This window comes from Salmo salar, chromosome 19 (assembly GCF_965601325.2).
Source record: "Salmo salar chromosome 19, fSalSal1, whole genome shotgun sequence".
In the NCBI taxonomy this organism is placed as follows: Eukaryota; Metazoa; Chordata; class Actinopteri; order Salmoniformes; family Salmonidae; genus Salmo; species Salmo salar.
The window spans coordinates 21150077-21163677 of NC_138309.1; the positions used below are offsets into that span (position 1 = coordinate 21150077).

At 42.3% G+C, this 13601-nt stretch overlaps 1 protein-coding gene across 1 annotated transcript in view; it reads right to left on the minus strand.

The window, feature by feature from the left end:
- The window catches only part of LOC106578564 (cadherin-18), a 231088-nt gene that overhangs the window by 62714 nt on the left and 154773 nt on the right, over positions 1-13601 (minus strand). Inside the window, exons 5-6 of the mRNA XM_014157549.3 lie at positions 6240-6407; positions 5038-5225 (exon numbers count right to left, since the gene is read on the minus strand). Of these exons, the coding sequence (XP_014013024.1) occupies positions 5038-5225; positions 6240-6407 (356 nt within the window). The remainder of the gene's footprint in view (positions 1-5037; positions 5226-6239; positions 6408-13601) is intronic.

The window sequence follows — 13601 nt, forward strand, 5'->3', positions numbered from 1 at the left end:
CTGACTACTAAAACCTCTGTTAGCTACTTGGGATGTATCCTTGATGGAAGCTTGGGAGGTGTGAGTGAGCATGGCCAATAAAGTGCTAGGGAAGGTTAATGCCAGGACAAGTTTTTGGCTAGAAAGTCCAAGCTGCTTGATAAGGACTCCATGAAAGTGCTAGCTACTGCCCTCACTCAATGCCATTTTGACTATTATAGTACTTTCTGGTTTGGAGGCTTATTAAAGCTTATGAAGGGGAAGCTCCAGATTGCCCAGAATAAGCTGATCAAGGTGAGTCCACGTACTCACATAGGCAGGAGCTGCTTTCAGGAACTAAACTGGCTGCTTGTTGAGGCTAGGGCGTCCCAGATTAGACTAGGTTTGGTTTACAGGAGTATGTATGGTCCTGTGCCCAGATATCTAAGTGATTACTTTCCTCGTGTTAGGGAAGCACACAATCACAGCACCAGATCAGGTGTTGCTGATGTGTGCTTGTACAGGTTCAGGAGTAATGCTGGGAAAGGTACTTTCTTGTATACTGGAGCCTCAGAATGGAATGAGTTGCCTCTGCCCATAGAAACAACGTCCTCTCTGGGCGGCTATAAAAATAAAGTAAAAATATGTTTGATGTCTTCTGTGCCCATATGAATGACCCCTATGATGTAACTGGAATGATGAGATAGATGTCCTTCTTCTCTGTTTTTGTTTAATTTTTTTCACTTCCATACTGTGTTCGATCTTGTCTAGCCATCTTGTCTCAAGAGGACCACAATGGAAATAAGTCACAGACTTTATTGTGTGTTATACTCGATGATTTTATTAATGTGCATGTATGGCTTTTTCAAGTTTTATGTGTGCTTGTTTTTTAAAATGGTCGAATTAATAAACTAAACTAAAAAATACCGACCATATTATCTCCCTAGAAAATTATCTTCGGTTATAGTCACAGCCTTGTACTGTATATCCCCCCTCAAGCTGACATCATGATGGCTCTCAAAGAACTTCATTGGACTTTATGCAAACTGGAAACCACATATCCCGAGGCCGCATTTATTGTAGCAAATTTGAGAAAAAGGCTGCCGAAGTTCTATCAACACATCGACTGTAGTATTTACGCTCCTAAAACACTCGACCACAGCTACTCCAACTTCTAGGATGCCTACAAGGCCCTCCCCTGCCCTCCTTTCGGCAAATCTGACCACAACTCCATATTGCGCTTCCCTTCCTCTAGGCAAAAACCCAAATAGGAAGTACCTGTGCTAAGGACTATTCAACGCTGTTCTGACCAATCGGAATCCACGCCTCAAGATTGTTTTGATCATGCGGACTAGGATATGTTTTGATAACGTGGACAAGGGTAGCTTCCGAAAATAATATTGATGAATATACTGATACAGTGACTGAGTTTATCAGGAAGTGTATAGATGTCGTACCCACTGTGACAATTAAAACCTACCCTAACCAGAAACCACGCATAGATGGCAGCATTCGTCAAAAATGAAAACGCGAACCACCGCTTTTAACCACGGCAAGGTGACTGGGAATATGGCAGAATACAAACAGTGTAGTTATTCCATCCGCAAGGCAATCAAACAGGCAAAACGTCAGTATAGAGACAAAGTGGAGTCACAATTCAATGGCTCAGACACAAGACATACACTACCGTTCCAAAGTTTGGAGTCACTTAGAAATGTCCTTGTTTCCATGAAAACATACATGAAATTAGTTTCAAAATGAATAGGAAATATAGTCAAGACATTGATTTATAGGTTATAAGGTTATAAATAATGATTTTTTAATTAAAATAATAATTGTGTCCTTCAAACTTTGCTTTCATCAAAGAATACTCCATTTGCAGCAATTACAGCCTTGCACACCTTTGGCATTCTAGTTGTCAATTTGTTTAGGTAATCTGAAGAGATTTCACCACATGCTTCCTGAAGCACCTGCCACTCAAACAGGATGTACCAGTGATGAGAACCTGAACCAGACGGCTGGCCCAGACGGCATTCCTAGCCGCATCCTCAGAGCATGCGCAGACCAGCTGGCTGTTGTGTTTATGGACATATTCAATCTCTCCCTATCCCAGTCTGCTGTCCCCACATGCTTCAATATGGCCACCATTGTTCCTGTACCCAAGAAAGCAAAGGTAACTGAACTAAATTACTATCGCCCCGTGTCACTCACTTCTGGCATCATGAAGTGCTTTGAGAGACTAGTCAAGGATCATATCACCTCTACCTTACCTGTCACCCTAGACGCACTTCAGTTTGCTTACCAACCCAATAGATCCACAGCGATCGCACTGCACACTGCCCTATCCCATCTGAACAAGAGGAATACCTATGTAAGAATGCTGTTCATTGACTATAGCTCAGTATTCAACACCATAGAACCATCCAAGCTCACCATTAAGCTCAAGGCCCTGGGTCTGAACCGCGCCCTGTGCAACTGGGTCCTGGACTTCCTGACTGGCCACCCACAGGTAGTGAAGGTAGGAAACAACACCTCCACTTCGCTGATCCTTAACACTGGGGCCCAACAAGGGTGTGTGCTCAGCCCACTGCTGTACTCCCTGTTCACCCATGACTTCATTGGCCAAGCACGCCTCCAAATCAATCATCAAGTTTGCAGACAACACAACAGGCTTGATTACCAACAATGACGAGACAGCCTACAGGGAGGAGGTGAGGAATCTGGAAGTGTGGTGTCAGGAAAACAACCTCTCACTCAACATCAACAAAACAAAGGAGATGATCGTGGAATTCAGGAAACAGCAGAGGGACCACTCCCTTTTCCACATCGATGGGACCGCAGTGTAGAAGGTGGAAAGCTTCAAGTTCCTCGGCATACACATAACTGACAAACTGAAATGGTCCACCCACACAGACAGTGTGGTGAAGAAGGCACAACAGCACCTCTTCAACCTCAGGAGGCTGAAGAAATTTGCGTAGCACGTAAAACCCTCACAAACTTTTACAGATTCACGATTGAGAGCATCCTGTATAACCGCCTGGTATGGCAGCTGCAGCTGCACCGCCCGCAACCGCAAGGCTCTCCAGAGGGTGGTGCAGTCAGCCCAAAGCACAAAACTGCCTGCCCTCCAGGACACCTAGAGCACTCGATGTCACAAGAAGGTCAAAAAGATAATCAAAGACAACAACCTCCCGAGCCACTGCCTGTTCACCCTGGTATCATCTAGAAGGCGAGGTCAGTACAGGTACATCAAAGCTGGGACCGAAAGACTGAAAAACAGCTTCTATCTCAAGGCCATCAGACTGTTAAACATTAGAGGATGCTGCCTATATACATAGACTTGAAATCACTAGTCACTTTAACAATGTTTACATATTTTGCATTACTTATCTCATATGAATACAATCTATTTTATTATATTCTACTGTATCGTAGTCTATGCCACTCTGACAGTGCTCATCCATATATTTAGATATTCTTAGTTCCATTTCTTTACTTAGATTTGTGTGTATTGGATATTTGTGGTGAAATTGTTAGATATTACTTGTTAGATATTACTGCACTGTCGGAGCTAGAAACAGAAGCATTTCGCTAAACCCGCAATAACATCTGCTAAATATGTGTATGAGACCGATAAAATTAGATTTTATTTTGAAGATATGGGATCAGAGAATAACATTGCTCTATATACATTTACATCATTTAGCAGACACTCTTATCCAGAGCGACTTACAGTAGTGAATGCATACATTTCATTTCATGCATTTTTTTATTTTATTTTTAAATTTTTGTACTGGCCCCCCGTGGGAATCGAACCCACAACCCTGGCGTTGCACACACCATGCAGGCGTTGCAAACACCATGCTCTATCAACTGAGCCACAGGGAAGCTATTTCACACCAAGGCTTTGTGGTTATCGAGGGGGACTGTTGGAAAGATTTTTCGCATTGAAAGAGGATCTGTTGTCATTCAAAATGGATGTAAAAAAACAGACTTGGTGTCGGACTTGTGTCTCCTTGCCTATGTAACAGACATATTTGGGAAACTGAACCAAATCATGCAGGGAAAATACAAAAACATTCTACAGATGAGTGACCGAATCAGTGGATTCAGAGGAAATAATAATTATTGGATAGAGTCTTTCAAAAGCGAACCATGCCCCCTTCCCGCGGCTCTGCATGTTTATTGACAGAAAACAGCATCATTAAGTGTCCAACACAGCTGATGACTTCTCACCTCCAACGTTCAGAGGAGCAGTTTGGGACCTACTTCCCAACTCGTTTGACTGTGATCTTGGCTCAGTTGACATGCCGGTAAGCGAAATCGAACAGCTGATCGAATGCATTCAAATTATGTGCGTACTGTCGACCACGCCCCCTGACTTTGAGAAGTTCTGACGCAACATGCATCAAGCACACTGATCTCATTAGTGGTGGTGAGACAAGATACTGTACATTATGTCAGACTAATTTGCAAATTGACTGTCATAGCCCAACATTAAAAGTACGTTATGGTGAGTTGAGAAAACAATCAGAAATACTGTTAATGTTTTTCAATTGACTGTTATAGCCCCAAATAAAAAAGTTAACATTGGCTATTAATTACATCATTGTTTTCACATGGTTGGGGTCAAGACAATTTTCAGATTGGGAACACCTAATTTAATACAATGTTTTTACTAAAATAATAACAGTGTTATTACACAGGAATAGAGAGCAATATCATTGTTTTCCTAAAGTGTACATTTGCAAAATATGTCACATGGATTTTTACAATGGTGGAAACTCTCTCCAACCAATGCTTACAACAATCGTATTATTTTAAATCCATGACGGGGAGTGTGCAAGTACACACTTCTGAAAAAGAGTGCCTTAAGCACAACTTTGTCATGTACCTTCATGAAGTTGATTATTCCCTCCCAGGTGTCCCTGTCACTGTTTCATTCATTCATTGATTAATTCATTTACTCTGTCATGTACCTTCTTGAGATTGATTATTCCTTCCCTACAGTGCCTGTCATTGTTAATTCATTCATTTATTCTTTAATGAATTAATTAATTTTTCATTCATTCTGTGTACCTTCTTGAGGCTGATGATTCCCTCTCTGGTGTCTCTGTCTGTGGCGATGGAGAACATGGCTGCTCCTTCTGAGTTGATGATGCTGTACTTGATCGCTGCGTTTACGCCAAGGTCCTCATCATTGGCTTTAATCTTCCCTACTGGCTTGCCCACCTGGGCTGACTCAGGGACGTACAACTGGTAATTTTCTGTGGATCATGAACATAACAATACAGACAATGTTTGCATCTCAAAAGGCACCATATTGCTTAGACTGTACTAAATAGGGAATAGGGAGGCATTTGGGACAAAGGATAAGAAACAGCTCAGCATCACTCGTTGGTGCAATATTTTGGCCTGATTTTCCAAATGATGATGTATTTTACCTGTGTCACCCTGAATTGACTTCACAGAATGGAATTGTTACTAAATGCCTTTTGTTATCAAGTCAGATTGCTTGAATCAACATTTAGAGCTACAATGTGTCTGAGGGCACTTGAATAGAATTTACTTGAACTCTAAAAGAGATGTGATTATTGAACTATAATTTTACGGTATTGATGTTCAGTGTTCTTAAATATTTATTCAGCCAGCATGGCATTTGATGAGATAGATTTTGAGATCAAATGCCATATCAATATATGATTATTTTTACCTAGGATAGATAAAAAAAATATATAAAATCAGGATTCACAATTGGTAAGGTTTTACTCAATGATATTCTCATCTAATGTATGTTGAACATCTGTTAATTATTAAAGATTGAGCTCCTGACAGTCAATTAAAGCTGTTTAGTTTTTCTGTAATTAAGGTCAATCCATTTGAGTGAGGAGGAGTGTATTTTGATTCTTTAATAGATATATGAGAAATCTCCATTTGTAATTGGCCTGCTAAAAATACTCTCAAATTGACATTGTGCCAGTCACGTGACATATCTGAGAAGCACTGCTGTTTTATTAAACAAAGGAATTAGTATTTAGCAGAAATAGACAGTCAATTTCTTAGATACTGTTAAGCCATTTTTAAAATCACGTTCCAAGTGATATGGAGTAACTGGGCAACGTTCAGTTAAATGGTGTGAAACGTTGCTGACATAAATTCCACGAATAAAACTGACGTAATTCCTTATTCCACATGTCAGAGAGTCATCTTTGTTCTTTCTCTCTGAACGCTCCACAACGTTTGCCTGCTGAAGGCAACCCTGGTGTCTATACAGTACTCACTTTGCGGGAACTTGGGTGGGTTGTCGTTGACATCTGTGAGGGTGATGTTGATGGTGGTGGATCCAGAGAGTCCTCCAACCGATCCTGCCATGTCTTTGGCTTGAATGACTACAGCATAGTGTTCCCTCGCCTCCCGGTCCATGTTGGCTAAGGCAGTCCTGATGACTCCTGGACAGGGGGAGAAGAATAGAAATAATAGAAGAGTACCAATGTTACTACACTCTCAAAAATAAAGGTGCAAGTTGGAAACAAATAAGGTCCTTGAGAACGATTCCATAGGGGAACCATTTTAGGGTCTCTGAAGAACCATAAATGGGATGGTTCTTTGAATAACCACACAAAAATCCCAAACCTTGCTGTAGGGTTTTAACCCATTCAAATAAATGTTTGAGTTAGCAGTACTACCCATGACTGTGTTTCCTGGTGATGGAGACATGGTTGTTGTATTCTTTGAGCCTAGTTGAATGTGTTGTCATGAAAATGTAATTATTTCAGACAATACAAGACCTGTGTGGTTCAGTTGGTAGAGCATGGAGTTTCCAACGCCAGCATTGTGGATTTGATTCCCACGGGGGACAAGTATGAAAATGTATGCACTCACTACTGTCATTTGTTCTAGATAAGAATGTGTACTAAATTACAATATATTTTTTTTACATATTTCATAAGGCCTTCTATTGAGGGTCTAGTTTTACCCTAATACAGTGAGCTGAAACTCATAGTTTACAGGCCTCATCAGGCCTGCAGGTCACATTATGCTGGCTTGCAAAGTGATGTGTAATTTCTATTGGAATCCAGCCAGAATGGGGATTTCCATCATTTTGAATTTGTATTCACCCGCAACCTGTACTCAGAATGACTGCCAGGGTTGGGAAGACTTAGATATGAGACTATCTTAACCCATTCACATCCTTGTACTATACAGTGCCTTCAGAAAGTATTCAGACCCCAAGACTTTTTCCACATTTTCTTAAGTTACAGCCTTCTAAAATGTATTCAATGAAACGTCCTCAGCAATCTACACACAATACCCATAATGACAAAGCAAAAAAAAAGGAAATACCTTACTTACATGAGTATTCAGACCCTTTGCTATGAGACTCGAAATTGAGCTCAGGTCCATCCTGTTTCCATTGATCGTCCTTGATGTTTCTAAAACTTGATTGGAGTCCACCTGTGGTAAATTCAATTGATTGGACATGATTTGGAAAGTCACACACCTGCCTACATAACGCCCTACAGTTGACAGTGCATGTCAGAGCAAAAACCAAGCCATGAGGTCGAAGAAATTGTCTGTAGAGCTCCTAGACAGGATTGTGTCGAGACACAGATCTTGAGAAGAGTACCAAAAATTATCTGCAGCATTGAAGGTCCCCAAGAACACAGCGGCCTCCATCATTCTTAAATGGAAGAAGTTTGGAACCACCAAGATTCTTCCTAGAGCTGTCCACCTGGCCAAACGGAGCAATCGGAGGAGAAGGGCCTTGGCCAGGGAAGTCACCAAGAACCCGATGGTCACTCTGACAGAGCTCCAGAGTACCTCTGTGGAGATCGGAAAACCTTCCAGAAGGACAACCACCTCAGCAGCACTCCACCAATCAGGCTTTTATGGTAGATTGGCCAGACGGAAGCCACTCCTCAGTAAAATGCACATGACAGCTCGCTTAGAGTTTGCCAAATGGCACCTAAAGACTCTCAGACCATGAGAAACAAGATTCTTTGGTATGATGAAACCAAGATTGAACGCTTTGGCCTTAATGCCAAGCATCATGTCTGGAGGAAACCTGGCATCATCCCTACGGTGAAGCATGGTGGTGGCTGTGCAACAACGCTCCCCATCCAACCTGACAGAGCTTGAGGGGATCTGCAGAGAAGAATGAAACTCCCCAAATACAGGCTTTTAACTCCATATCCAAGAAGACTCGAGGCTGTAATTGCTGCCAAAGGTGCTTCAACAAAATTCAAGGTCTGAATACTTACAGTGGGGAAAAAAAGTATTTAGTCAGCCACCAATTGTGCAAGTTCTCCCACTTAAAAAGATGAGAGAGGCCTGTAATCTTCATCATAGGTACACGTCAACAATGACAGACAAAATGAGGAAAAAAAATCCAGAAAATCACATTGTAGGATTTTTAATTAATTTATTTGCAAATTATGGTGGAAAATAAGTATTTGGTCAATAACAAAAGTTTATCTCAATACTTTGTTATATACCCTTTGTTGGCAATGACACAGGTCAAACGTTTTCTGTAAGTCTTCACAAGGTTTTCACACACTGTTGCTGGTATATTGGCCCATTCCTCCATGCAGATTTCCTCTAGAGCCGTGATGTTTTGGGGCTGTCGCTGGGCAACACGGACTTTCAACTCCCTCCAAAGATTTTCTATGGGGTTGAGATCTGGAGACTGGCTAGGCCACTCCAGGACCTTGAAATGCTTCTTACGAAGCCACTCCTTCATTGCCCGGGCGGTGTGTTTGGGATCATTGTCATGCTGAAAGACCCAGCCACATTTCATCTTCAATGCCCTTGCTGATGGAAGGGGGTTTTCACTCAAAATCTCACAATACATGGCCCCATTCATTCTTTCCTTTACACGGATCAGTCGTCCTGGTCCTTTTGCAGAAAAACAGCCCCAAAGCATGATGTTTCCACCCCCATGCTTCACAGTAGGTATGGTGTTCTTTGGATGCAACTCAGCATTCTTTGTCCTCCAAACACGACGAGTTGAGATTTTACCAAAAAGTTATATTTTGGTTTCATCTGACCATATGACATTCTCCCAATCCTCTTCTGGATCATCCAAATGCTCTCTAGCAAACTTCAGACGGGCCTGGACATGTACTGGCTTAAGCAGGGGGACACGTCTAGCACTGCAGGATTTGAGTCCCTGGTGGCATAGTGTGTTACTGATGGTAGGCTTTGTTACTTTGGTCCCAGCTCTCTGCAGGTCATTCACTAGGTCCCCCCGTGTGGTTCTGGGATTTTTGCTCACCGTTCTTGTGATCATTTTGACCCCACGGGTGAGATCTTGCGTGGAGCCCCAGATCGAGGGAGATTATCAGTGGTCTTGTATGTCTTCCATTTCCTAATAATTGCTCCCACAGTTGATTTCTTCAAACCAAGCTGCTTACCTATTGCAGATTCAGTCTTCCCAGCCTGGTGCAGGTCTACAATTTTGTTTCTGGTGTCCTTTGACAGCTCTTTGGTCTTGGCCATAGTGGAGTTTGGAGTGTGACTGTTTGAGGTTGTGGACAGGTGTCTTTTATACTGATAACAAGTTCAAACAGGTGCCATTAATACAGGTAACAAGTGGAGGACAGAGGAGCCTCTTAAAGAAGAAGTTACAGGTCTGTGAGAGCCAGAAATCTTGCTTGTTTGTAGGTGACCAAATACTTATTTTCCACCATAATTTGCAAATAAATTCATAAAAAATCCTACAATGTGATTTTCTGGAATTTCTTTTCTAATTTTGTCTGTCATAGTTGACGTGTACCTATGACGAAAATTACAGGCCTCTCTCATCTTTTTAAGTGGGAGAACTTGCACAATTGGTGGCTGACTAAATACTTTTTTTCCCACTGTATGTAATGTGATACTTCAGTTTTTTTATATTTAATAAATTAGAAAGAATTCTAAAAACCTGTTTTTACTTTGTCATTATGGGGTATTGTGTGTTTATTGATGAGGGAAAAAAATGAATGAATCTATTTTAGAATAAGGCTGTAACCTAACATGGCGTGGAAAAAGTCAAAGGGTATGAATACTTTCCGAAGGCACTGTATTTAGTGCAATATCAAAATGCGCCATTGAACAAATTCGGTTTTGGTGTGAATGAAATTTGGTGCCATCAGAGTACAAGTGTCTAGACAGGCCACATTGACATTTTAAGATTGACACAGAAAGTATGATAGATAATAACAATCAAAGTTGGGATTTTAAGAAAAATTTCAAAAATCATTAAAATGATTTGAACATATGTATTTTGAAATACATTTCAGAATTAAGTAGGTTAACGTCATATAGGATTGTTATTTGACTTGTTCTAAGCTCAAATATGCCAAATGTATGATTCATCTGGTTGTTGATTTTGAACTGTTTAGTACTACATGTGTACAAACACACCACAGACACACGTGGGTGTGCGTTGATTTCTGTGATATGTGTGTACACACACGTGTGAGAGTGGGAGAGAAAGATGGAGAATGTAGTAGCAGGCCTCACTTGCCATTGACATATTAGATTTGCTTATGCCGTATACAAATCATATTTTATTGACCACATACACATATTTAGTAGATGTTGTTGCGGGTGTAGGGAAATGCTTGTGTTCCTAGGTCCAACAGTGTAGTAGTATCTAACAATTCACAACAATACAGACAAATCTAATAGTAAAATAATGGATATAAGAATTTTTTTTATATTAGGACTGTCAATGTCGCAGTGGCAATGACTAAAATACAGTAGAATACAGTATATACATATAAAATGAATGAAGCAGTATGTAAACATTATTAAAGTGACTAGTGTTCCATTATTTGTCAGGGGCGTCGTAAAGGACAGACCAAGGTGCAGCGGGTAGTGCTCATCTTCTTTAATTTTAATGAGATAACACTTTTACAGAAAATAACAAAACCGACAACCGACAGTTCCGTCAGGTACTTACACAACACGGAAAACAACCACCCACAAAACCCAAAGGAAAACAGGCTGCCTAAGTATGGCTTCCAATCAGAGACAACGAAAGACACCTGCCCCTGATTGGAAACCACACTCGGCCAAACCTGGAAAACGAAACATAGAAAATGAAAACTAGAACCAAAATCCCCTAGAGCAAAAACCCCAAAACAGACAAAACAAACACCCCCTGCCACGCCCTGACCATACTACAATGACAAAAGACTCCTTTACTGGTCAGGACATGACATTATTAAAGTGGCCAGTGATTCCAAGTCTATGTATATATACGGCAGCGGCCTCTAAGGTGCAGGGTTACGTAACCGGGTGGAAGCCGGCTAGTTATGGCCTCGAGATAGAAGCTGTTTTTCAGTCTCTCGGTCCCAGCTTTTAATGCACCTGTACTGACATTGCCTTTTGGATGATAGCGGGATGAACAGGCCGTGGCTCGGGTGGTTGATGTCTTTGATGATCTTTTTGGCCTTCCTGTGACATCGAGTGCTGTAGGTGTCCCGAGGACAGGTAGTTTGCCCCCGGTGATGCGTTGGGCAGACCGCACCACTCTCTGGCAAGAGAGGGGTCAAGGGGTCAAGACACATTTCTTCAGTCTCCTGAGGATGAAGAGGCGCTGTTGCACATTCTTCACCACACTGTCTGTGTGGGTGGACCATTTCCGATCATCAGTGATGTGTACATCGAGGAACTTGAAGCTTTCCACCTTCTCCACTGCGGTCCTGTCAATGTGGATAGGGGCGTGCTCCCTATGCTGTTTCCTGAAGTCCACGATCAGTTCCTTTGTTTTGTTGACGTTATTTTCCTGGCACCACTCTAACAGGGCCCTCACCTCCTCTCTGTAGGCTGACTCGTCATTGTTGGTAATCAGTCTCCAAACTTGATGATTGAGTTGGAGGCGTGAGTGGCCACACTGTCATGGGTGAACAGGAGGGGGCTGAGCATGCACCCTTGTGGGGCCCATGTGTTGAGGATAAGCAAAGTAGAGGTGTTGTTTCCTACCTTTGCCACCTGGGGGTGGCCCGTCAGCCTGGTGTAATGCTGGTGAGTTACCGACATTCTGATATCCAAAAGTTATTTCTGGCTGTATGTAAAAACACAAAAACTGTTCTGGGTTAATGATGTAAGAAATATATATATAAATATATACAGTAAGTGTCAAAAATTTGGACACAGCTACTCATTCCAGGTTTGTCTTTATTTTACTATTGAATAATAGTGAAGACATCAAAATTATGAAATAACACATATGGAATCATGTAGTAACCAAAAACAAATCACAATATATTATATATTTGAGGTTATTCAAAGTAGCTACCCTTTGCCTTGATGACAGCTTTGAGGAATGTCATGACAAGGGTTTAACTCATTACTGGAGCAATTCCGCGGACCATCTATTGGGCAGCAAGCCACAATGAAAACCTCCCAGACGCTCTGTAACCCCGCCACCAGCGGTGCTTTTCCCCAGCCTACCCCGGCTTCCCGAGAACCACATTTACCTCCTCCGGAGTGCTATGTTGGGGATCCTGGGACCTCCCGGACGTTTCTCTCCCAGTGCTACCTCATCTTTGAGCTGCAGTCCTCTTCATTTCCTTCAGATTGTTCGAAGATAGCGTATCTCATAATACTGATGTCTGGAAGGATGATTGCCTGGGCTACGGCTGTGTGGGAGCAACAATCCACCACTTGCCTTCGTCTGGAGGATTTCATAGCGGACTTAAGGAAGGTGTTCAATTCTCTGGTGTCCTGTAGGCTCAGAAGCTACTTCAACTTCATCAAGACTTCCGTAGTGTGGCAGACTATGATGTCGGCTTTCGCACATTGGCCTGGAACCCGGAGTCCCTGGTCCACACCTTCCTTTATGGTTAATCTGAGGAAATTAAAAACGAGCTCACAGCTCGGGAGTTACCCATGGACTTCGACTCCCTCATAGCCTTGACCTTAAGGATCGATGGGCACCAACAGGAATGCTGGAGGGAGAGGAGGTCTGTTCTCTGCCACACTCGCTCATCCATGGTTTCTCCCTCGCCTCCGAAGAATCCCGGAAGTCCCCAACGCCGGCATTTCCGAGAGAATCTGAAGTCACCCAAGTTCCCTCGGGAATCATCGGGGACTGGCGACTCGTCTCCTCCAGAGCCAGAGGGCTAGATTGTCTCATAATGAACATTTTCACAGGCTTTTCTCCAACAGTTGCCTGAATTTTGGTAATCTAGGACATTATATGTCCACCTGTCCAGTAAAAGACCAGGCTCATCAGTAGGTATGAGTACGCTGGTGGGCCATACTGGAGGTCTCCAAACTCTTATTACTCGTACTCCTCTCCATGCTATCCTGCTGTGGGGTGACCGGTCAAAATCTCTCCCGGTGCTCATTGGCTCTCGGGCTAATGAGAGCTTCATGGATGCTACCCTGGTATCTGACCTGGGTATCTCCACACAACCCCTCTCTATTCCTATGGACACCAGAGCATTGGATGGATGCTCAATTGGCAGGGTCACTCACAGTACGGTTCTCATTAACCTGCGAGTGTCAGGAATCACAGTGAGTCCATACAGTTTCTACTAATTGAATCTCCTCAATTTCCTGTGGTTTTGGGATTTTCATGGCTCCAGAGGTAAAATTCTACTTTAGCAAAAGTATGAAAATATTTCAAATTCCTTTTTTTTTTTTTTTAC